The sequence below is a fragment of the Castor canadensis genome, chromosome 16 (genome assembly GCF_047511655.1).
Source record: "Castor canadensis chromosome 16, mCasCan1.hap1v2, whole genome shotgun sequence".
Taxonomy (NCBI): Eukaryota; Metazoa; Chordata; class Mammalia; order Rodentia; family Castoridae; genus Castor; species Castor canadensis.
Window position 1 is genome coordinate 31,508,318 of NC_133401.1, and position 25,315 is coordinate 31,533,632.

The 25,315-nt window shown below is 41.6% G+C and overlaps 3 protein-coding genes across 3 annotated transcripts in view; 1 reads left to right on the plus strand and 2 right to left on the minus strand.

The window, feature by feature from the left end:
* Positions 1–25,315, plus strand: part of LOC141410430 (uncharacterized) — a 589,957-nt gene that overhangs the window by 330,950 nt on the left and 233,692 nt on the right. The gene's annotated exons all lie outside the window — the stretch shown is intronic.
* On the minus strand, positions 5,792–11,912 carry LOC109703156 (uncharacterized). The gene is given in 6 exon segments (XM_074058563.1): positions 5,792–7,046; positions 7,049–7,098; positions 7,100–7,540; positions 7,542–8,016; positions 8,533–8,659; positions 11,641–11,912. Coding segments are annotated over 6 exon segments (1,872 nt in total). The 5' UTR covers positions 11,674–11,912; the 3' UTR covers positions 5,792–6,300.
* Positions 17,016–24,878, minus strand: C16H19orf18 (chromosome 16 C19orf18 homolog). Its single transcript, XM_074058611.1, has 4 exons — positions 24,806–24,878; positions 21,846–21,945; positions 18,197–18,360; positions 17,016–17,375 (listed from the first exon to the last, which is right to left on the minus strand). Exons 1-4 carry the CDS (start codon positions 24,876–24,878, stop codon positions 17,263–17,265), a joined length of 450 nt encoding a protein of 149 aa, XP_073914712.1. The 3' UTR covers positions 17,016–17,262.

The window sequence follows — 25,315 nt, forward strand, 5'->3', positions numbered from 1 at the left end:
TTTTCTCCTGTAGTAGTTTCAAAGCTTCAAGCTTACATTAAGATCTTTGATTCATTTGGATTTCATTTTGTACAGGATGAGAGAGATCTAGTTTCAGTCTTCCGTGTGTAGATGGCCAGGTTGTAGTACCATTTGTAGAAGAGACTATCTTTTCTCCACTGTATGTTTTTTCTTTTTTCTTTTATTTTTAAATTTTTTTTTTATTATTCATATGTGCATACAATGCTTGGGTCAGTTCTCTCCCCTGCCCCCACCCCCTCCCTTACCACCCACTCCGCCCCCTTCCTCTCCCCCCAAGCCCCTCGATACCCGGCAGAAACTATTTTGCCCTTATCTCTAATTTTGTTGGAGAATATAAGCTAGTTGAGATAAGGACAGCAATACAGGGAGTCAACTCACATTGATTTCCTGTGCGTGTGTGTTACCTTCTAGGTTAATTCTTCTTGATCTAACCTTTTCTCTAGTTCCTGATCCCCTTCTCCTATTGGCCTCAGTTGCTTTTAAGGTATCTGCTTTGAGGGCAAAAAATGCTAACTAATTCTTTAGGTGTCTTACCTATCCTCATATCTCCCTTGGTGTGCTCTCGCTTTTATCTTGTGATCAAAGTTCAATCACCTTGTTGTGTTTGCCCTTGCTCTAATGTCCACATATAAGGGAGAACATACAATTTTTTGGTCTTTTGGGCCAGGCTAACCTCACTCAGAATGATGTTCTCCAATTCCATCCATTTACCAGCGAATGATAACATTTCATTCTTCTTCATGGCTGCATAAAATTCCATTGTGTATAGATACCACATTTTCTTGATCCATTCATCAGTAGTGGGGCATCTTGGCTGTTTCCATAACTTGGCTATTGTGAATAGTGCTACAATAAACACGGGTGTGCAGGTGCCTCTGGAGTAACCTGTGTCACAGTCTTTTGGGTATATCCCCAAGTCCACTGTATGTTTTCAACTCCTAGATCAAAGATGAAATGGCTATAGCTGTGTAGTTTTATTTCTGGATCATCTATTCTGCTCCATTGTCCTTTATGTCTGTTTTTGTGCCAGAACCACACTAATTTTGTTGTGAAAGCTTTGTACTGTAATTTGAACTCCAGTATTGTGATATATGCAACGTTGCTCTTTTTGCTTAGGATTACTTTTGCTACCTGGGGTCCTTTATTTTTCAATATGAACTTTAGGATTGATTTTCCTGGACTGGAGGTGTGGCTCAAGTGATAGTGTGCCTGCTTTGCCAATGCAAATCCCTGAGTTCAAACACTAGTCCAACCAAAAGAAGAATTTACTTCTCCAAGGCTTTTATTGTAGAGGTCTTTCACCTAATTACTTAGGTTTATACCTAGGGATTTTGAAGGGGTTTTTGAGGCTATTATGAATTGAATTGTTTACCTGATTTCTTTCTCAGCCTGTTCACTGATGTATACAGAAAAGCTACTGATTTTTGTATGTCGATTTCATATCTTACTGTGTTTCAAATACAGTATTTTGATGGAATGAATCTTTAGGGTCTTTAAGTATAGAATCATATCTGCATATCCTTATTTGAATCTCATATTCTTAATCAGCACATTTTGTCTGCTATATTCATTTTCTGATAGGATGTGTTAATACTTACAAGAAATAGCCAGATGTGGCGGTATGTACCTATAATCCCAGTTACTTGGGAGGTGAAGATCAGGAGGACTGCAGTTTGAGGCCAGTAACCAATAAGCTGGGCACAGTGGTGTGCACATGTAATCCCAGCTACACAGGAAGGCATAAGTGGGAGTATCACAGTCTAAGGCTAGCCCTGGACAAAAATGCAAGACCTTACCCAAAAAATAAAGTAGAGAAATGCATAGCTGAATTTGCCATTTTATCCATGTTGAGATTTTTTTTATTTACAGTACTGTAATATTTCACATATATTGTAATTTTTGTATTATTAGTTATTTCTCCATATTTTTTCTTTACACCAACCCTTTTGCTTTGATGTCAAAATTCACATTTGTTCCTATGTATGTCTCTTTTTTTTTGTGGTACTGGGGCTTTAACTCAGAGCCTACACCTTGAACCACTCCATGAGCTCTCCCTTTTTTATCATGATGGATGTTTTGAGATGGGGGTCATGTGAACTATTTGCCCAGGCTGGCTTTGAACCATGGTCCTCCTGATCTCTGCCTCCTTGGTCACTAGGATTACAGGTGTGAGCCATCAGAGCATGACCCTATGCATGTCCTTTTTAATCCAAGTTGAACATTTGCATACACCCCAATAACCTTTTCCTTGTATATTTTCAAAATCTGACCTGCATATAGAAAATTGAACAAAATTTGCAGATTAAAAATTTTGTAATTTTTTTTGTTTAGCTACTGCCTGAGACAATAAATGGAATATTTGTAGCATTCCAGATGCCTCCTGTTTATTCCTTCAAATAAAATGACTGTAACTCCTAAAGTTAAGGATGGACAAATGGGATGACATAAAATTAAAAAGCTTCTGCACAACAAAAGAAGTGGTCTCTAAACTGAAGAGACCACCCACAGAGTGGAGAAAATATTTGCCAGCTATACATCAGACAAAAGACTGATAACCAGAATATACAGGGAGCTCAAAAAACTAAACTTTCCCAAAATCAATGAACCAATAAAGAAATGGGCAACCGAACTAACAGAACTTTTCAAAAGAAGAAACTCAAATGGCCAAAAAAACACATGAAAAAATGTTCACCATCTCTGGCCATAAAGGAAATGCAAATCAAAACCACACTAAGATTCCACCTCACCCCTGTTAGAATATCTATATCAAAAACACCACCACCAACAAATGTTGGCGAGGTCATGGGGAAAAAGGAACCTTCATACACTGCTGGTGGGAATGTTTTCCACTCTGGAAAACAATATGAAGGCTTGTTAAAAAACTAAATATAGATCTGCCATATGATCCAGCAATCCCACTCCTAGGGATATACCCAAAGGAATGCAACTCAGGTTACTTCAGAGGCACCTGCACACCCATGTTTATTGCAGCGCTATTCACAATAGCCAAGTTATAGAAACAGCCAAGATGCCCCACTACTGAAGAATGGATTAAGAAAATGTGCTATGTACACACAATGGAATTTTACTGAGCCATGAAGAATGAAATCCTATCATTTGCAATAAATGGATGGAACTGGAGAACATCATCCTGAGCGAGGTTAGCCAGGCTCAGAAGACCAAAAATCATATGTTCTCCCTCATATGCAGACTTTACATCTAGGGCAAAGGCATTAATGTTGTTAGACTTGGGTTACACGCTAAGGGGAGAGCACATACGGGAGGAATGGGGATAGGTAGGAAACCCAAAACTTGAAAGTGTTTGATGTCTCCAATGCAGAGGAGCAAATACAGTAACCTTAAAGTGACAGAAGTCAAAATGGGAAGGTGACCAGGAAGTAGTGAAGAGGTCAGATAGAGATGAATCAGTTTGGGTTGTAATACACTTGTGCATGGAAGCAATGCTAGGAACCTCTCTGTATAACTATCCTTATCTCAAATAGCAAAAACGCTTTGTCTTTCTTATTATTGCTTATGTCTTCTCTTCAACAAAATTGGAGAAAAAGGCAGAACAGGTTCTGCCTGGAAGCGAAGGGGTCGGGGAGAGGGAGGGGGTGGGGGGCAAGGGGGAGAAGTGATCCAAACAATATATACACATACGAATATATGAATAAAGGGAAAAAAACACCAGCACTGAAATTGAAAAATAAATAAATGAAATCATATACCAGTATGCCTATTGCTGTGTTTCACATACATTTGTGATTTTCCCCTTATTTTTACACATATATCAAGTTCTTCATTTTCATTTTTATGTTACAGGAGTAACTGTACTTACACATTTGCTTTCTCAAGATTCTTTTTCTTTCCCAATGTTTTTGACAAATACAAGCTACTATGGATATACCTCTCATGGTTTGTTTTCTTGTTCATTATCAACCATGTCTGAAATATAGAAGGATATGAAATACGGAAGGATATGAAATATAGGATATGAACTTTCCCCCCAAGAAAAATTTACCATACCATACAGTATGTCAATAATTTCTACATCTATGCATGCACTAGTTGTTTGGTATTTGCTAATTTCTAAACTGTTGCCAACACCTAACAATGCCAAGCTTATTGAGTTTCACAATCAGATGAGTTGTTTTGATTTTCCTGATTACCAAAAAAACTTCAGTTTGTTACTTTTTTACTGTTGCTCCTTGGCTTTTTGGAAATCTCATCTATGCAAGATTCTTGTACTCCTTGTTTGTGGGAAGGAACTGGGACTTGATCTCAGGGCTTCACTCTTGCAAAGCAGGCGCTCTACTGCTCAAGCCACTCCTCTAGTCCATTTTGCTCTGGCTATTTTGGAGATGAAATCTCTCAAAGTACTGGCCTTTTCCAGCCTTGAAGCATTTTTAGCCCCCCAAGTAGCTAGGATTTCCTGTGTGAATCACCGGCATTCAGCTTCTTGTATTTTTTTAAGAACATTTCTAATAATATACTAACTACTGAACTTGTAGATTTATTATAAAGCAGTTTATATAAAATTTGGGAAGTTTAATTTGGAGCTTTATATTTGACCTAACTTCTGTTGGAAATGAAAACTTAGTTCCCATTTGCCAAAGTTAAGTCAAAACTCCATAATTTTAGTTAGGACTTGAAACTCAAAAATCTCTCCTCTTCATATGTGTTATATGTTCTGGTTGTGATACAACAGGTTATTCTTGCCAGATAGTATAAAACTAAACAAAATGTACTGGGGCTTGTCTTTCAGGCCTTGGACAAGACAGCAAGTGCTGACCCTGAGGAAAGGATGGCATAGGTGAGACACTTCCTCCTTTCCTCCTGCCAGGGCAACTTTCCAAGCCAGCTCTTAGAGAAGTGGAGCCCAGAGAACAGAGGGTAGAGGCAACAGAGCTCAGCGCCCAGGACTGCTAATGCAACAGGACATTCTGCCACTAAGTCTTCTCAGACAGGCCCTCCTTGGACAGGGGGTGATCAAGACCTCTGGTTGTGCTGGTTAGGTTCACCTCATTAGCACTGGAGATTAGATGCACACAGGTGCTACCAGTGACTCCCAGCTTCCTACTCTAGAGGTGTTATTCCCATTGCTGATCACAGAGGATAGCCCACATTTCTCCCTTAAGGAGCTAAACCTCCACTTGTGATAACCTACAGTGTCAGTCCAAATAGATATCACACAATGCCCAGAACCAGTGAGGGAAATTTTTTCTTCTAAGATTTTAATACTTATCTGGTGTTTACCAGATAAGTTATTTGCTGCCAGAATGGTAGCTGCAGTGTTGGCCTTCCAAGTGTGGCACATGGGCATATGAACACAGAAAAGTTTAGATTGTGTGATCTCTCCTTGCAGGGAAGTGATTACCACTTCACCTCCAGTCTGCACAAGGACCGAAGACTAGAGCCTATCTCTGGAAAAGTTGTGGAGTGAGCAAACTAGTTACTAATGTTGACAAAGTTACCAGAATGAATGACATACATATCTAGAAAAGTATCTGAGAATCCTGAGAACAAATGAGTCTCAGTTGGCAGTAGCAAATAGAATTGTGAGAGAATTCCCAACAAGGCAGGAAATTTGACTAACATGAAATTGACACTCAGTCATGAATAGCCACTCAGGACACTTACTCTTCCACACAAACTGGACAAACATGGGGAAATGTTTGTTCTCCTCTTTTTCTGGGGCACCTCAAATGTAACTGTGCTGCAACCAGTTGATTTTTACTCATAAATGAAAATATAACAATATTAGAGACTGTTGGCTTAAACAAGAAAATTTATTTTATCACAGTCCTCAATGGTGGTGCTGAGTTTAGGACATTAGCATGGTCAGCTTCTGGTTAGGGCTCACTTCCTGACTTTCAGGCATCTTCTTGCTGTGTTGCACTGCCTTTTCTCTGTGCATATGCAGAGCCCTCTGGTGTTTCTTAAGAATGCCTTATGACATCATTCGACCCTAATTACCTTCTTTTTTTTCCCCATGGCAATACTGGTATTTGAACTTAGAGCCTCAAGCTTGCTAGGCAGGTGCTCTACCACTTGAACCCCAGCCCCTTAGTTACCGTCTTAAAGGCACTATCTATATAAATACTTCCACATGGAGGATTAAGGGTGGGGCTGTTTTGTTTTGTTGTTTGTGGTTCTGGAGCTCAAACCTAGGGCTTCATATATGCAGAGCAAGCATGTACCACTGAGCCATACACACCCACTGCAAGACTGAACATTTTGCAGGTATACATTTCATTTCACAACACCCCTGAAAGGCCTTTAGCCCTTGTGAACATTCTGATGTTTTAAGAGATTGGAGTTGAAGGTAAAGGACTTTCCACATTCTCTGCATTCATAAGGACTTTCCCCACTGTGAACTCTCCGGTGATCATTGAGGTTAGAGCTCTGGATAAAGGATTTCCCACATTCACTGCACTCAAAAGGCCTTTCTCCAGTGTGAACTCTTCAGTGTTTAATGAGACTAGAGTGGTGGCTAAAGGATTTCCCACATTCACTGCACTCATAAGGCCTTTCTCCGGTGTGACTTCTCCAATGTCTAATCAGGTTAGAGCTCTGGCTAAAGAATTTCCCACAGTCACTGCACTCATAAGGCCTTTCTCCAGTGTGAACTCTCTGGTGTTGAAGGAGTGTGGAGCTATGGGTAAAGGATTTCCCACATTCCCCACACTCATAAGGCCTTGCTCCAGTATGAATTTTCCAGGGTGTAACGAGGTAGGACTTGCAGCTAAAAGATTTTGTACATTCACTGCACTCATAAGACCTTTCTCCAGTATGAACTCTCTGATGTATAATGAGATCGAACTTCCTGCTAAATAATTTCCCACATTTATCACACTCATGAGATCTTACACCACTATGAGTTCTCTGGTGTTGGAAAAGACGGGAACTGCAGGCAAATAATTTCCCACATTCACTACACTCATAAGGCCCTTCTCCAGTGTGAAGTCTCTGGTGTTTGATGAGGAGACAACTCTGGCTAAAAGATTTCCCACATTCACTCACTCATAAGGCCTTGTTCCAGTGTGAACTCTTCAGTGTTTAATGAGACTAGAGCTGACTGAAGGACTTCCCACATTCACTACACTCGTACGGCCTGGTTCCTGTGTAAATTCTCTGGTGTGTAACAAGGATAGAGCTATGGCTAAAGGATTTCCCACATTCACTACACTCATAAGGTCTCTCACCAGTGTGAACTCTCTGATGTATAAAGAGGTCATACTTCCTACTGAATAATTTCCCACATTCACCACATTGATGAGGCTTTACTCCGGTGTGAACTCTTTGGTGTGTAATGAGGCTAGAGCTCTGCCTGTAGGATTTCCCACATTCCCCACACTTATAAGGTTTTTCTGAGGTGTGAACTCTTGAATGACCACTGAGGCTACAGCTTGTAGTAAAGGACTTCCCACATACATCACACACGTAACATCTTTCCCTACTGACAACTCTCTGGTGCTGAACAAGCGCCTGGTGGCGGCTGTAAGTTTTCATACACTCTCCAGTTGTAACAACATTTTACTCTAGGAAAAGCCAATGCAGTCTCAGTTCTATTTTTTGACTTCTTCCCAGAGTGAGTAATCTGCTGCTGGAGAAGTCCTGAGCTGACCAGGAAGTCCTTCCCAACCTCTCTGCAGGTAAAGGGCTTTCCAGCTACTTGGAGTTTGTAGCTGTTAGAAAACAAATCTTTGCCCACATTGCTTCTTAAGTGCTTCTTTCCAATATGCTGCTTTTGGTGCTGATGAAGGTATGTAGTGAACTGTAATCGTTTCACACATGTCTCATCCATGTACTGTCTCTGCCCAGGATGCTGGTTCTCAGTCAAATACAAAATGTTTCCCAAGACTAGCCCACATATCTCACAGGGGTGGGCCTTCTGAAGAGAACAGCACTTAAGACCCCTAACCTGTAACACTCTGTGTTCAGAAATTTTTTGTTGAGAAGTTGTCTCCTCATCCTCTGCTCCACGCCAACAACCTGAAAAGAAATTCCAGTGAAATGTATATTGACTTCAGTGGGAGGGGTCAGGCCAGACAAATGTGTGTCTGACAAATCCAGGAACTGAGTAAATGGGATTATACCCAAAATCAGGGAACTGGTTTCAGTTTGAGGATGGGGATACCTAGCAGAACTGGCCTTTAAAAATCATAGCATGAAGGCCCATGAGTTAAAAAACACAACCATGAGATACAACATAGGGAGATGAGGCAGGGGCTACAACTTGTTCTTCTATGACAACTTTCAACCAGATCCTGTCTTCTACTGACATATGCATCATGACCATGAACTGTTCCCCATACATTGCAGGGAAGCAGATGTGAAGACTGCTCAACAAAAGAAGGCAACAACTTCAACTTTAAAAGCCACACCCCTTCTCAGAGAACTGAGGAAGGGAGCTGTACCCATGGTTTTGAGGTAAAGACGTACCAGCCCTGGAGAAAGGGAAAGTGGAGAGACTAGATCAGGACATAGGGCTAGATGTGAAGACCTTACCCAGGGAGGCTGTAAGTGCCAAGTTCTCCAGCATCACATTGTGGTACAAGTATTTCTGAGCCTCATCAAGATGATCCCATTCCCCCCAGGAAAAGTACACAGCCACATCCTCAAAGGTCACAGTGCCCTGCCAGGATGAAGACAGACAAAAACACAAACAGATCTTCTCAAAAGAGGCCCCACAATCACCCACCCCTTACATTTATTCAATAACCATCCATCTCCCAAGTTTCCCAATTCAGAACAGAAACCAGGCAAGCAGACAAATATGCATCAAAGATGTGGGCCTGATACAGAGGAATCCAGCTGCTCATGCCAGTATATTCCCCTGGTATGAGTAAGGTCATTTAATTCTCTACCAGGGCTCTGGAGTCATTAGGCATACTTCTTCTCCAAGTGCACAGCACTCTTTAGACTACACACCCCATGTACCTCCAGATCCCACAGTGACATGACCACAGCCACCACCACCTCACTGTCCCACACCACAGGCATCTCTCTGGCCACCTATACATGACTTGGATCTTAATCAGCTACTCTTCTCCACACTGCTGTGGTGAAACAGCAGGTGACTTATGGTTATGGTGATAACAAGCACACTATGAGCAGACACTGGACAGATGAGTTCGATGGTAGTTCATTAAAACTGTATATTAGTAACCTGAACAAGGATACACATTCCACACAGGGCCACATGGAGCCAGTTTTCCAGCAAAAAAATGATCAATTCAGAGCTGGGATGTGTTTTTGTTGTTGTTGTTGTTTTGTGGGACTTGGGTTTGCACTTACAAAGCAGGGGTTCTACTACTTGAGCCATACACCTCCACTCTATTTTTCTCTGATTACTTTGGAAATGGGGGGTTCTCATGAACTATCTGCCCGAACTTCCCTTGAACCAGGATCCTCATGATCTCAGCCTCCCAAATAGCTAGGATTACAGGTGGCACCTAAGAGGTAAACTTTGTTAAATCAAGAAAGAGAAGTGCTCTGGTTCCCACAGGAATATGAAATTGGCTTGTTTAAATAATCTAAAGACTGGTAAAGAATTGAAACCTACTACAAAATGATAAATTTTTCTGGTTCCCTTAGTCAGAATGGTTTATTTGGCCATATAAAGGTATTAGGGCACTCTATCCACAGTAGTAGAGGAGGAAGGGGAATTTGTGGCCATACTATTCACCACATGTCAAGGCAGTATGTAACAGTGGGTCTTACACCACAAATTGGCAGATACATCTGTAACGTTTGGCAGATTCAAACAGGATGCAGTCTTACTTCAGCCTTCCCATGGCAGCCACTAGTGGTTAGCAGTCCCCAACCTTGCATGGCCTCTCTGTCAGACTCCATTCCTTGTCTCAGACTTGGCCTCAAAAAATTGTGTGGATCACATATACTCATGACCCTATTCTACTTCTGTGCTGCACTTGTTATCTCCTCAACAGTCATAACCTTCCTCTGCCCACCCAACCCTTATTCAAAATCCAACCTCACTGGTTGCAAACCCCATACTTAAGTCATCACTCTCACAGATGACATTTGACCCTGACTTTATCCTCTAGCCTGAATTAAACACTCTAAGAGCCAACAATGTCTTCACGAAATCATGTTGAATAAGCACCAGCTCCGACCTGTCACCTTGCCTTAATTACTCCCATAGCACTGTGTTCATCTCAGGCCTATCCTTCTCTTAGAAGTCCTGGCTACTGACAAACTACCCTATCTTTTACATACCTTCCACTTATGGCTACTTATCACCATCACCCAAGTGAGGGAACCAGTACCATCACTCTGGCATCCAACAAGAAGACCCAGTCCATGCCCCTCACAATTCCCTTCTTAGTTCCCTAAGAGCTTTATAATAGCTCAGAGATTGTCCCTTACTCACTTTGGTCCACACAATATCCAGCATATTTTGGATGTCTGTATCCTGAGCCACTTCCCAGATTTCCAGACCTGTGTCTTCACCTTCCCACTAACATCTCCACTTAGAAGGCTATGAAAAATCTCAGACTTTTAACATGGTCAAAACAAACTTTCTGATGCTCCCCAAAGAATAGTACTTCAACTACCAACTTGCTCATCTCAGTTAAGGCAACTTTTATCCCTACAACTATTAACACCAAAAATCCTAGAGTCATCTCTGAATCCTTTATCACTCCCTCACTGTCCACATTAGATAATATAGTTGTTCCTTTTTAAAATCCCACCAAATCTCCTAAACTAGGACTCTGGTCCCTAACCTTTCCTCCTCCCTCAACTCCACAGTCTGGCCTCAACTTTGCAGACAGATGAAGACTGTTAACACCACGGTAAATCACCTCCTTACCTAAATCCAAACTTCCTATTAACTCCAGAATAAACATCAAACTTCTTAGACAGTGTTGTAACTGTGTGTGTGTGTGGTGTGTGTTTTTTCCTGGGAACGCCATGTGAATGCTAGGCAAGTGCTCTACCACTGAACGACACCCGCCAACCCCACTCTTTGAAATCTTGACTTCTATCCTATTCTTTGCTCCCACCAGAAAGCAAGGAGACCTGTTGGTTCCTAAGTGTTCACAGTTCTGCATTACCTGTAAGCCCTGGTGCATCTTACACCTTTCTGAAACAACCTTCCATACCTGTTCAAACTGGGTACTGGAAACGGGAACACGTTTCACACCTCTATTTTAAAGCTGACATGGACTTTGAACCGTGGGGTTGGGGGTTCCTTCAGGGCCCCAGGGCCCCAGGACCCAAGGACTGGAAGAGTGACAGCTAAGACCCCCCCAAAACACAACCCAGAAAATACGTGGGCAGAAGTCAAGGCCAGTGAGGGCTTGGACCACCTGCCATTTCTGTGTGTGGTTCTCATAAACCCTCCTACAGCCGTGGAGACCATGGAAAGCTCCAGGCCTTGGAGAATTAGTCTGCGGGGACGCAGGCATTTCTCTGTGTGTGCCTTGGCCTGGAACCTGGTGACCTCGGGCTAGCTGCGTAACCTCTGCCCCAGTGCTCAGTGACACCTCTCATCGGTCAGAATGGGAGTACCCCAAACGTGAGTGCCCCTCTGTCCCGGACCTGGGCCCTGGGCTCACGGACTTGGGTGACGCCCTGGGACGAGGCGCCTACCTGAGCCAGGTCCCTCAGCGCGGCCACCGCCATCAGACTCTGCGGACGGAACGGGGACTCGGGTACCGCCGGCAGCGTCGCCGAGCCTCAGGCCCAACTCTGGTTCCGTTTCTCTCCACCATCTCTCTCCACTCCACGCTCCAGAACCTCTAACCTGACCGAGCCACCCTAGAAAAGCCAAGGTGACCGCCGCGAGGTCGCCGGAAGTGCCGCCCCGACGCTATGCGTGTTACGCAATGCCTCGTTTCTGCGCCTTCATTAGCTCTTCTTGGTTGTCGCCAGGCGCAGGTCCTTCTGGGTAATGTGATGTCCGCAGGCTGCATCTTATGGTGGGCTCGTCTTAGTCATCGCGCGGCGCAGGTCATTCTGGGTAATGTGGTTTCCACAGGCAGCAGCTCGCGGTGGGCGTTCCCAGTGTTTTCAGCTCCACCGCGAAGGGTGCTGGGAATTGGCGGCCCAGGTCGATAGAGGGCATCTGTCTCCTATCTAATTGGGCTTCTGTAAACCATGGTCCTCAACTGTTGTGTTCACTCACGTGTTGGAAGACTTTATTTTACACGTTCCCAAAGTCTACAAATCTTTTACCTTTAGTTCTTTGCTCACACAATTTGACCACCAAAAGCAAAAACAAAAATTGTTGGACTTCTATTCCAATTATTGTTGATACGATTTTGTTATAATTTTAAAATGTCACATATTTCCAAAAACTACAAGCATTGTGAAACCAAACAATGCAAATTCTAATGAAGTGTTGAGAACTATTGCACGAAACACTTGCAGATTATCAGCACCTAAAAATGGCTTCCTTTCTACGGAGAGTGATTATTCTTCATGTTGCTCTTATTCTGACTGGTTCATTAGTTCTTTATGTGGTTTTTTTTTTTTTTATGTGAATTCTTTTAGGCCTATTCATTTTTATCTTCTTTTTCCTAACTAAGGGTGTAGTGAAATAAAAGTTTCTCAATAAAAAAAAATGTTATGCAGTCTAAAACATCATAGTCAGCTTTACCAAACTCTATGTTCATTCAGGGACAAGAGAAAAGATACTATAGACAGGGACGTGAATAGGAAGACTGAGGTGAGATGTTGAGGTTCCCTGTAACAGGAGTACAAAGATGGATCTCTAAAAATATCTCTCCTGCCTGTATAGTCAGTACAGTTGATCACTGGGTCCAATTTTATGCAACTCTTTTATGAATTTAATCTTTTTTCCATATCTTTATACTCACATCCTTTTAGGAACCTGACATCAACCTCAAAAAGAGAACAATAAAAGAAATGGAATTGTGAAAAGGCACAAGGAGTAAAGCATTCACAAAGTGAAATATGTATGTACAGAGTGCTCTCACTCCTGAAATGTGAGGAATATCTCAAATCTGTGTACTTTTCTCATTGATGGGAATTATCATTTCCTGATTACAGGAACTGTTCTGCATTAGGAATTGATATTACTCAGGGAAAAAATGTAAAATGCAAATTATGGAAAGATATTAATAATGATTACACCATACTTCAAAAGTAGTGACAAAAACGTGTCTAGTGAAATGCCATTGGATGTTGAAAAGAATGAAAATGCCAAAGAATTTTTAGTAATATTTACAGCTGATAAAAGATAGAATTAGCAAAGCATGTGATAAGATTAGTCACTTTGTTGTCTCCAAATATGATTTTTCATTCTTGAAATCATGGAGCAATATCAGTGTAGAAGGACAGTTTAAGGAGACACATAGAGTAGGCAGAATTGTAAAAACATGCAGGAGATCTGAGGTGCCATGTTCATTCACTGTGCTAACACAATGTCAGTGAGCAAACACTTGGCTTCAGGCACTTATCAGCTCACACGAAACACTGGGTCACTGGGAGAAACAAAGAACCTCTCCATAGGGTGTATATTGTGTTCAAGGAAGACAACACAAAATGAAAGATGTACTAAATGACATAGTATGTTATAATGTGAAAGGCACAATGAGAAAAGATAAGGTCTTAGAAGTAGAGTAAGGAATGTTTCTCACATAGCACAGCAAGGGAGACCTCTTAAACAAATGAGCCATTGAGCAAACACTTGAAAAATCTCCGCCCTGAGATATGTATTTTTTGAAACACAGTAAATTCCAAGAAGAAGCAGCAGGAGGTTAGGCAGGCTTGGTGGGTGAAGACCTCACAGGGATCTGCAGAAGTGCTGGGCTAGGTTCTCCCACCCAGTTCACCAATAGCCTGATTTTCTCACTATAAGTGATACCCAACTGGATTGTTGTTCCCCCGGTTCATGTCCTGGCTCAGTCGATGATTTAAGGTGCTGGAGAAGAAGTTGAGAGTTACAGCAAGTTCACACCAGACCAGGAGTTAAGAGTAAAGCAATCACAAAGTTTATTGAAAGGATAGCAAAGCACCCTGATGGGTGGGACTTAGTGAAAGAACTAAGCCAAAGAATGGCTGAAGTTCAAGAGCTGACTTTAGGCACCCGCCCCACTCTACTTTGAAGCTGTAGTTATAATTAACTTTCGGTTGAGTCTGACCCTCCAGTTGCCCCACCATCCCTATCAGACAGGATATTCCAAGAGGGTCTTGTTAGTCCATCCTATTCTTGGAACCTGTCATGTATATTTTATGACTACCACTCATTATCTCACTGAGACTCCCTTTTCTACCTCGGTAAAGTTTGCTGTGCTTCAGCACCTGCGTGCAAAGCTGGTTTCTCACATCTCCCTAAATGTTCTGCTTTTAAGTTGTCTTCCTGGCTCTTTTTATCTATAACACAGTTACGTCTGCAATCTGTCCCTTTATATTCCCCAGGGTCATTTCTGTCATTTGTTCCCAGGAACATTCCTGCCATTTTATTTCCCCTCACATTTTCCCCCTTACATAAGGACATTAGGGGGTATGAGTGAGAAACCATGGATCAAGGTCATGGAGCACATGCTTGAAAGGTTAAAATGGTGGACATGAACACTTTGAGGCATGCTTAGTTCACATCATAAAGATGGTGGACAGAGGTACTCAGCTTTCATCATAAAGTTTTAACTGAAAAAAAAGAGGAAAGGGCACTTTGAAGGTCCATTGAAATAGGAGTTTGCTCCAAAAGCTCACTTAGTGGTTAACACTTCACTTGCTTTCAGTTACTTGCTTTTAGTTGACTTTTAAAACACTAATTTTGCAGGTCATGCAGCTGAGCAATGTTTTATTATTTGCTGATATTTAAACTTGCTTTGCCACATTGTTTATCAAATAAACCAGTTGCTGGCACATGGCTTCTTCCCAACAAATATATATTGAGTAGGCAAATGTTTATAAAAGCAGTTGCTCTAGCCAGGCTCAGTGGCTCACACCTGTAATTACAGCTACTTGGGAGGTGGAGATCAAGAGGATCAAAGTTCAAGCCCAGCCCAGGACAAAAAGTGAGGCCCCCATCTCACTTTGATGGTTCACACCTGTGATCCTAGCAACACAAGAGACCATTGGTAGGAGGATCATGGTCTGAGGTCAGCCTTAGGCCTAAAAAAAATAAAAATTAAAAAAAACCACAAGACTCTACCTGAAAAGTAACTAAAGCAAAAAGGGTTAGGAGCATGGCTCAAGTGATAAAGTATCTGCCTAGCAACCTGGAGGCCCTGTGTTCAAACCCCATTACCAACAAACAAACAAACACAAATAAAAGCAGTTGCTATAGACTGAATATGTGCACCCAAAATTCATGTGTTTAAACTCGAATCCTCAATGTGCTGATATAGACTTTGGGAGGTAATTAGGTCATGTGGTTGGAGCTCTTAAAATCTTCCAAGAAGAGACCAAGATCTCCCTCTCTCTCTCTGATCTTGGTATTTCCAGCTGCCACAACTGTGAGAAATAAATATTTTTTCCTTTAAGTCAATACGCATAATTTTTTATAACAGGCTGAGCCCATTGTAACAGCAGACTTGCATGTTAGTGTCTCCCTGGGTTGGGATTTTGTCTTAGAGAAGCTGGGTGGATGTGGCTTTTTCCTGTGGGGATGAGATCACAGTGATGGACACTGAAGGCCCCTCCAGGCCCCAAGAGTGAGTCAGTACAGTGCACTGGCTGGTCCCTGGTCCTGCTGTCAGCTGGGCCACCTGTCCCACACACAGTTCCTTCCGTGGCTACACTATTCAGGCAGGTTTACACTGTTGGTAAACAGACTGTTCTAACTTCTACCATACAGTACCACTGTTCCTATATCACACTGTATAATGTTTTTAATTTTTAAATTTAACTTTGGAAAGATGGAAACAGAAAGGAAGAATCAGGAGACTTGGGTCTGACTTCAGTCCATCTTCACGTTAATCTAAATTTTATTCATTTGTAGCATAATTGGAACTAAAGTCATATACTGCAAAATTCACTGCTGTAAAATTATGAAATTCTGTGATTTATAGTATAATCCCATTGTTGCAAAACCATCTCTATCAAATTTTTTAACATTTTCATTACTCAAAAAAGAAACCCCAATTCCATTAGTAGTTCTTTTCTTTCTCCCCTCCCCATAGCCCCTTGAACCACTATTCCATCCTCTGCAACTACAGGTTTATATAAATGGAATCACACAATTTGTGTCTGGCTTCTTACACTTAGTGTAATGTTTTCATTTATGTTGTAGTGTGCATCAGGACTTCATTCCCTTTTATTGCTGAAAAGTATTCCACTGTATAAATAGATATGATTTTGTGAATCTATTTATCAGGTGATTAGCATTTGGGTGTTTCCACCTTCTGGCTCTTATGAGTTTGGGGTTGTGTGTGTTTTTTTGTTTTGTTTTCTTTTGCTTTTTGAGACAGATTCAAATTGGGAGTATGTTCATAAACTCCCAATTCTCCTGCCTCAGCCTCCTGAGTGCTGGGATTACAGACATGTACCACACTCCTAGCTGAATAACAATGCTCTAAACATTTGTGTTCAGGTTTTTGATTCCCTTAAATGTGTTCCTAAGAGTGGAATGGTGGGTCATATGGTAACTCTGTTTATCTTTCTAGGAACTTTTCTAGGAAAACAGACTGTTTTCCAAAACAACTGCACCATTTGAACTAAATCTTGTCTCCTCTGTGTTCCCACAGCTCTTGGCAACACTCCATTTATAGCACTCGCTATCTTTGGCCATGTTTAGTGCTCCTCACCTGAAGACCTACTTCCCTCAACAGACCTGGAACCTGACAGGGATGTGTCTTCATCTGCTGTCATGTTTATTTTGGCAGCCTCTGTTTCCTCGTATGTAAAATGGAGGTAAACAACCATATTTGACAGAAAATAACATTGGTACGATTTTATTTAATGAAAGCATGTGCTGGCATAATCTGGGGGACTGCCCAAAGGAAATAGTTCTATTTCTAGTCATAGTGATAAGAAAATCCTGACAATTTCTTCCAACCCCAACAAACTTGGATTTTATGTTTTCCAATTAAGTGATAATTATTCACAAGCTATGAGAGCAAAAGAGAAAGAATATATCATATGAATTTATTTTCTGATTTGTACTTCTGATGTTTCCTTCTATAGGGGAGTCATTTTCTACAGGTTCTTTGGGAGCAAGTCCGTCTCATGTATTCAGTCATCTGTCATCACTGCAATTCTCTCTCCATGCTGGCTGGCATATCCTACCTCTTTCATCTGCTTTCACAAATCCTCCATGTTTGCACTGTGCACCACAGCACTGCTTATCTTTGGTAACTGTTGCTCTTCCCTTAATTTCTTCCTTTGAAGATTTTCTCTTCTTTTTGATCTAATAACTAAATGTAGCAGTTATTGAGATTCTGGTATATGAAGAGTGAAGACAAAAAGAGTGAGGTAAAAAAAACATAGAAAAATAAATATACAGGTGGTAGGATTTTCAGGGGATAATGAATACTATTTTTCTGATAAGAATAGTGAAAACTGAATTTTTATTTTATTTGTGGGTTTTTGTGTGAGACAAGGTCTCTGTGTAGCCCAGACTGGCCTCAAACTCACAATCCTACTGCCTTAGCCTCCCAAGTATTAGAACTAGAGGTGTGCACCACCACAATCCAGCTAAACAAATGAATTTTAAAAGTATTTTCCCACTTCATGTATTCAAACTTTACACTAATAAATAATTTAGAAAGGTTTAATTCAACATAATGAAAAAATAGCACAATATTTTCTGATGGGCACTGTGGTGCACACACCAGTAATCCCAGCACTCAGGAGGATCATGACTTTGAAGCCAGCCGGGGCTACCTAGCAAGACCCGATCTCAAAAACATATTTCTTCTATGGGTTATAAGGGCTGTCTGCCTCAAAAAGCATCAGTTATCTCTTCCTGGTCTCTCTGGTTCCTTCAGGCTGTCCACATCTGGAATTGTTAAAGGAAATCTGCAGATGTTAGGATAACTATATGTTTTTTTTTCCTCTAGATATTTTAAGTAAGTATCCAAATGGCTTATTTGTGGAGGTGTGGACGTAAGTATCCATCTTTCTTATCTCAAACTCTATAGCCCCCACCTATCTTTGCCTTTGAAAAACAAAGCATCATTGCCAGCTAAGCTGTCTTGTGACCTTAAATCTGACAAGCTGAACTGGTTATCTCTACCTGAACTGATGAACTTCGCCAGTTCCTTCTCATTCTCTGGGAGCAGGTGGGTGGACTCATCCTGGCCGTCATCCTCGGAGCCTTCCTTCTCATCTAAGAATGGTATCTCCACATTTTCATAAAGCATTGCAAGCTGTTGGCTTTCCTCTGCCTTTACCAGTCGACTGGAAAAGGATATACGTGAACTTAGAACCACAGTTTTCCCAATGACTCATCATGTCTTAATCATGGGATGTTCTGACTAAAAAGTTCTTTGTATGCAGTGGTAAGTAGGGAAGGGAGGAAGAAATAGACTTTTGAACCAGATTAATCATAGGCAGATCTTAGTTTTCTGTGCTTATCAACTGATTTCTGCCAAAGACTAACTCTGATCATCCCAACAAATGGATCAAAGCCAGAACTAGAGTGAATAAGGCACTCATATTGGGTATAAACTTTAGAGAGTTGACAAAAAGACTCTATGATCAAGACAAACCCTATTTTGATGCAATATTACAAAATAAAAATCAATGCCAAGATATCCATAATGAACAAAAATAATATTTTTAATAGTCAGTCATTTTTAATAGTCAGAGAGGGAGGGAGGGAGGGAGGGCAGGAGGAGGGAGGGGAGGGAAGAAAGAAAGAGAAAGAGAGAGAGAAAGAAAGAAAGAAAAAGAGACAGAGAAAGAAAAGAAGAAGAAGAAGAAGAAAGAAGGAAAGGAGGGAGGGAAGGAGGGAGGGAGGAAGGGAGGAAGGAAGGAAGGAAGGAAGGAAGGAAGGAAGGAAGGAAGGAAGGAAGGAAGGAAGGAAGGGAGGGAGGGAGGGTATTACTAAATTTTCCTTTTGATGAGACTCCAGTATGGCTTGACCCAGCACTGGTAGTGATCCTATACATAAAATATTGATATTTTGTTCATTGTGGATATTTTTTGGAATTGATCTAAACTTTAAGTATTTATCCTGACTACTGAGTTTTTCAGCACTCCCTTAATCCCTGTAGGTCTAATCCCAGAAGTGGATCACTGATGGCTGTTTCTGTTCAGTGTGGAAATGGACGCTAGCACTTCACTTTTTCCTGGCATGCTCCCTAGTTCTGCATGACTTACTAATATTGCTTTTAGGGTTAGCTTGTTTGTAGTCCAAAGGTGGCAGTGATGGAGAAAGGGGGTACACGGAAAGGATTCCAGAAGCATGCTATGAGATGGCATGATCTCACCTGGGTCAGGCACCAGCACCTCACCCCTGTAATTATATCTACTGGGAAAGCAGAGATCAGGAGGATCTCAGTTCAAGGTAATCCCCAAGCAAATAGTTCTTGAGACCCTACCTTGAAAATACCCAACACAAAAAAGGGCTGATAGAGTGGCTCAGGTGGCAGAGCCCCTGCATAGGAAGAATTAGGCCCTAAGTTCAAACCCCAGTATGCTAAAAAAACAAAACAAAACCTGGTAATACACATTAAAAATATTTAAGACATTGAAGCAGAGGAAGGTAGTAGTCTCAAGTACAAAATTTAAGGGGGTTCCAAAGATGCCCAAGAATGAAAACAAATATTTTAACCCAATATTTTCAAAAACTGAAATTGAAAAAAATCCATAATAACCTAAATATCAAAATTTTAATACAGATAGGATCCAACAGTGCTGTGCTGAATTTCAAGTGATTTTTCTATTCCAAAATACTAAAGGAGTTGAGAATGTGTTTAAAGATTGAAAGCTGGTGTATGAGAAATCATGACATTATTTTAGACTTAAATATTTTAGGTTTAAATGTTTTAAACGAGATTTATTGTTTTATTTTCCAGGTTTAAATGGAAAAAAAACTAGCTAGGCATGTGTAATGCATCCCTACAATCCCTGCACTTGGGATGCTGAGGCAGGAGGGTCACAAGTTCCAGGCCAGTCTAGGCTCCATACAAATTCAAGGCCAGCCTGGGATACATAGCAAGACCAGTCTCAAACAAAATAAACTCACCAATAGTATTCTCACAATCTAGTTTTGGAAAAGATATAGCACTAAAAGTCACAGAAAAACATGTTCATTGGGCCATGTGTTTTCCCTTCAGCCTCCCACAGGTTGGCACCAATATGTAATGAGGTAACCCAAATGTGGCAATCATAAGAGTTGACTTTGGGTCAACAAATTGACCAAGCACTGAATGTTCAGGAGATATGTTTTTATGAGTTGTCTTAGAAAACATTTTTTTGTTATTTTGGATTTTTTTTGGGGGGGGAGAACACAGCACTCAGGTTTTGAACTCAGGGCCTCATGCTTGCTAGGCAGGCACTCTTACCTCTTCAGCCACTCCACCGCCCCTTATTTTGCTTTTAGACCCAGGTTCTTGAAATGTAGCCCTGGCTAGCCTCAAACGTAAGATCCCCTCACCTCGGTCTCCTGAGAGCAGGAATTACAGGCATGAACCACCATGCCTTGCTACCTCCTTTTTCTACAATAAGGAAATACACAGAAATTGTCATTGCATCAATCAAGTCAGTCTATATCATCACATTAGATAAATCAGAACCAAACACCCAGGTTGAAAGCCAGGCACAGTGTTTCATGCCTGTAAGTCCAGCATTAAGAGGTCAAGGCAGAAGGATCTTGAGTTCAAGGCCAGCCTGGGCTATATACTGAGACCCTTTTTCAAAAGAAAAAAAAACCCTACAGATTAAACTTTCTCAATAATAATATTTCTTTCTTTTTTACCTATGCCCTTTTACTTTCATTTGACACACTCAAGGTGATCTTAAAATGGCTACCTTAAAAATACTCCATTCATATATTCCCTGTTTTCGTACTTGATTCTCATAGATCAAGTAAGCTGGTCCTTCTTTGGATGTTTCTGAGGGTAGGTAATGAAATCCTGGAAGTGAATACTAGAGTAGGAACCGGAGCTTATTGACTCTGGTCTGAACAGCATGGTCTCTCATCTACAAATAATGTCAACATGACTGTGCCACTGGAAAGAGCATGATCCCAAGCTTTGATTGCACTGAGAACAGTAAAGTATCTTTCCCTAAATCTACCATTGCTCCAGACTGCATTGACAAGTTTCTGATGAAAAAAGGCAATGCTTTGCACGGTTAAGATTCCTTCCAAAGTGCCAAGTTCATCCCAAACATCATATTTGGATGATGTGCTGTCTCAAGTGGTGTCTTTCAGATGTTTTGACCGTGACCCGCTAGAGGAAATACATTTTCCTCCATGACCTAGTGTGTGTGTGTGATGTGTGGGTATGTCTGTCTGAAAGGTAAAATGCAGCCTTTTAACACTGTAACATTTACCAAAATGTTCTCTTTCTCTATTTTTTTATGAGACAGGCTTTCTCTATGTAGCTCAGGCTGGCCCCAAACTCATGATTCTCCTTTCTCAGCCTTCCAAATACTGGAATTGCAGGCATGCACCACTGTACCTGGTTTCCGATATCTTCTGTTCTGCTAATTTTCATTCTGTCCTGTTTCTTTTTACTTTCTTTCTTTTTATGTATTTTCATGACCCAACATGAGTTCAATCCACATTTTGAAAAACATTGTCTGGAAATGGATAATGCCTATCATAATTTAACAGTTATAAGAATTATCATCATTACCACAGTCATCATCATTTGACACTGCACAATCTCCAAGTGGATTTGTTGTCTAATTATTTAAAGGTGGCAGACACTTACTGTATCACGTAGGAGACCACGATGCCACATATCAAGGCAATGCTGAAGGCTATCGCTGCAATGAAAAACACTTGAACAAGACCAGGTCTGCGTGAAATTACTGCAGAAAAAAGGGAAAGAAAAGTTCTCAAAAACAGCTCATCTCAGCTGTGTCTCTCCATTAAACATGTTAATCACATCGTTATTACAGAGAGAGACAAAATCAGAAATACTTTTAAAAAATAATATTCTTAATTTAAAAAAATACTGAAGCTAAATCAGGCACAGTGGCTCATTCCTATAATCCCAGTTACTCAGGGAGCAGAGATAGGACTACAGGCTGAGGCCAGCCCAGGAAAAAAGTTATCAAGAACTCATCTCAATCAATCAGCCAGGCCTGGTGGCCTACAACTGTGATTTCAGCTATGTGAGAGGCCATACATTACATAGGAGGATTACAGACCAGGGTAGCCCTAGGCAAAAGTACAAGATCATACATGAAAAATAGCTAAAAGCAAGAAAAAGGGTGGGGGTGTGGCTCAAGTGGTAGATCACCTGCCTAGCATGCACTAGGATCTGAGTTCAAACCCCAGTACTGCCAAAAAACAATGAGGTTAGACTGCATAGCCTGTATGAATACATACAATATTACTTCCTAACAATCCTCGATTCCTTTTTTGTCACCACCTCACCTCCTTAGTCAAAGTCCTCTCTCTTGGTCTGTAGATATTCTGATCCCTACAGCAATACCTATATAGTAGATATACTGATTCTTGTAACAACATCAGCAACCTATAGATAAATTGATTCTTATTGCAACACATGACAACTGTGGATACACTGATCCCTGTAGCAATGCCTGTCACTTGTAGATATATTGATCCCTAAACAACTGTCACCTCTAGATATACTGACCCCTATAGCAATACCTGACATCTATAGATATACTGATTCTACAGCAACTTGACACCTATAGATATACTTATCCCTACAGCAGCACTTGTCACCTGTATATATACTAACTCCTACAGCAACACCTGTCACTTGTAGATATATTGACCCCCTACAGCAATGCCTGACACCTGTAAACATATTGACCTGTATAGTGACCTGACACCTGTGAATACACTAACCCCCTATAGAATGCCTGACACCTGTAGCTATACTGACTCTTATAGCAATATCTGTCACCTGTAGATATACTGACTCTATAGCAACTTGACACCTATAGCTATACTGACCCCTATAGGAGCACCTGTCACTTGTATATATACTGACCCCTACAACACCTGTCACCTATAGATGTACTGATCATGATCACTATAGCAAACTGACACCTACAGATACACTGACCCCTATAGCAGCACCTGTGACCTGTAGATATACTGACCCCTGTAGAAATACCCATCGCCCATGTAGCTGGAAGGAGAGTGGCCTTAGTTTTAGAATCCAGGTGTTGCTCTGATGGTCTCAAGTTGGATGGCACTGTGATGAAAGGGGGTTACAGGGCAATTTAGGATGGAATGCCAAGAACCTGCATTCCAAGAATTGGATCTTTCAAGTTGAGGATGTGCTATAAAACTATGGTTGGTCTCTATAGAGTCAGATGTGTCATTCTTCATGTCACCTGAAATTTTAAAAATAACCAGAGGAAAAAAATTATCATTTGTACAAATTGAACTAAAGAGAATTAGCAAGGTAAGTACATTACTCAACCACTTGTAAAATCTGAGCCGTGGATTTGACTACTTCTCGTCCCCTACTTGGCCTTCTCTCCTTTCCTTACCCTCCACTAGTCTAAGATGAGAAGTTTCTCTGATGGAGCTGAAAAATGCCTTGAGGATCACACATCAATAAAAATTGATGTTAGCATGACACAAACAACCAGACCTATGAAAAAATCAGGTTGTGAAATGATTAGCTGTAGGTTTGAGGTGTGGGGATATCAATGTCACAGTTCTGTTAACATTCCTGGATGTCTTTGAAATTTACATGGGTCACATATGGTTTGGGCACAAAAGGAAATCAAATTGGCAACTGTATTGGGCATTTAGGAGGTCATTGGAGACCTGGGCAAAGGTAGCATTAGCAGTCTGGTGAGGAAATAAGCTTGGCTGAAGTCACTTCAAGAGCACAAGAGGGAAGGAACTGGAGAAAGTGCATTTTGGAAATTCTAAGGAGCTTTGTTACAAAAGGGGGAAGAGAAACAGGTATAGCTCCTAAAGTTGGTCAAAAAGTCAAGAAATGGATTTGGATTTTGAAGGAACAATAACATTGCCATTTTGTGAATCAGTGGCCATTTTATCCTCAGGCCTCACTTCTTGAGAAATGGAGCCTCTGGGTAGCTCACCCCCACTGGCATCCCCACCCTTAACAGAAATTCCCGTACTCTAAGACAGCTCCACCCCTAACGGAGACTGCTGTGCATGTGCTAACTTCCTTAAGCTCCCTCTTCTATAAAAGCCACACCTAGCCCAGAGTCTGTGCTGTGCCATATTTCCCTGGCCAGCCTGGCAGTTCAAGCCTGCCATTAAACCTTGCTCTTGGACATGAGACTTTTCTCATGAGCTCTCTTTGTGAGCGGCATTTTTCCTAACATTTTGGTGATGTGACTCGGATCAGGTGCGCTCCCAGCACTGACCTTGCTCTCCTGGCACCCCCCATCCCCACCCCCCTAAACTCCCATTCCCTTCCTCCAGGATTTGAGCTGCCTTGCCAGGACCCCCAATCCTAGAAGGTGCCCTCATTGCTCACAGGGAATTTCCTCCACCCCAGTGCACCTCCAATCACCATCAACCACCAGTCAATCCTCCCTCAAGGTCCTCTCTTGGTGAGTCCTCCTTGCATGCAGAGCCGTGATCTCATTTTCTCATTTCCTCAAAATCCTAGTGCTAGGTCTCAGCTTGCTTTCATCCCTGGGGACCGGGTCCCCTAGGACTGTGGGCCCCTGGTGATGGAGACATCCCTTCTGGGAGTCCCACCTCTATTCTCGCCTGAGGAACCAGTATCTCGGGGATGTCCGTCATATCTTCTCCTCAATTCAGGCCTCACCATGGGAGTTGGACCATCCCAAATTCCCTCAGACTCCCCATTGGGATGTCTCCTGGCCAACCTTTGGCCCTTTCGCCTCATGCCTTATCTTAAGCCCCAAAAGCTCATTTTTCTCTGTAATCAGGCCTGGCCCCGATATCCATTAGACAATGCTTCCAAATGGCCATTTAATGGCACTTTCGATCCCAATATTTTAAGGGATTTATACAATTTCTGTGAGCGCACTGATAAATGGAAGGAAATAGCCTACATCCAATCCTTTTCCTATCTCCACACCAAACCCTCCTTCTGTACTTCCTGTTCCCCTGCGCAGGTTCTATTAGCCTCTAAAACAACCAAATCCTCTCCTGAACTTCCTCCTTCCCCATGTAAGCAGACTTCTTGCACTGCTTGCCCTGCCTGTCTCTTCCTATCTTCCTGAGGGACTTTCCCGTCATGGT

Excerpts from the sequence above, each read along its gene's own strand:
- C16H19orf18 (XM_074058611.1), bottom strand. The coding sequence starts at position 24,878 with ATGGTGAGGCCTGAATTGAGGAGAAGATATGACGGACATCCCCGAGAT. Across the intron at positions 21,946-24,805 it reads TTCCTCAGGCGAGAATAGAG|TAATTTCACGCAGACCTGGT; the intron begins GTGGGACTCCCA and ends TTTTTTCTGCAG. Across the intron at positions 18,361-21,845 it reads GTGGTCTCCTACGTGATACA|TCGACTGGTAAAGGCAGAGG; the intron begins GTAAGTGTCTGC and ends ATCCTTTTCCAG.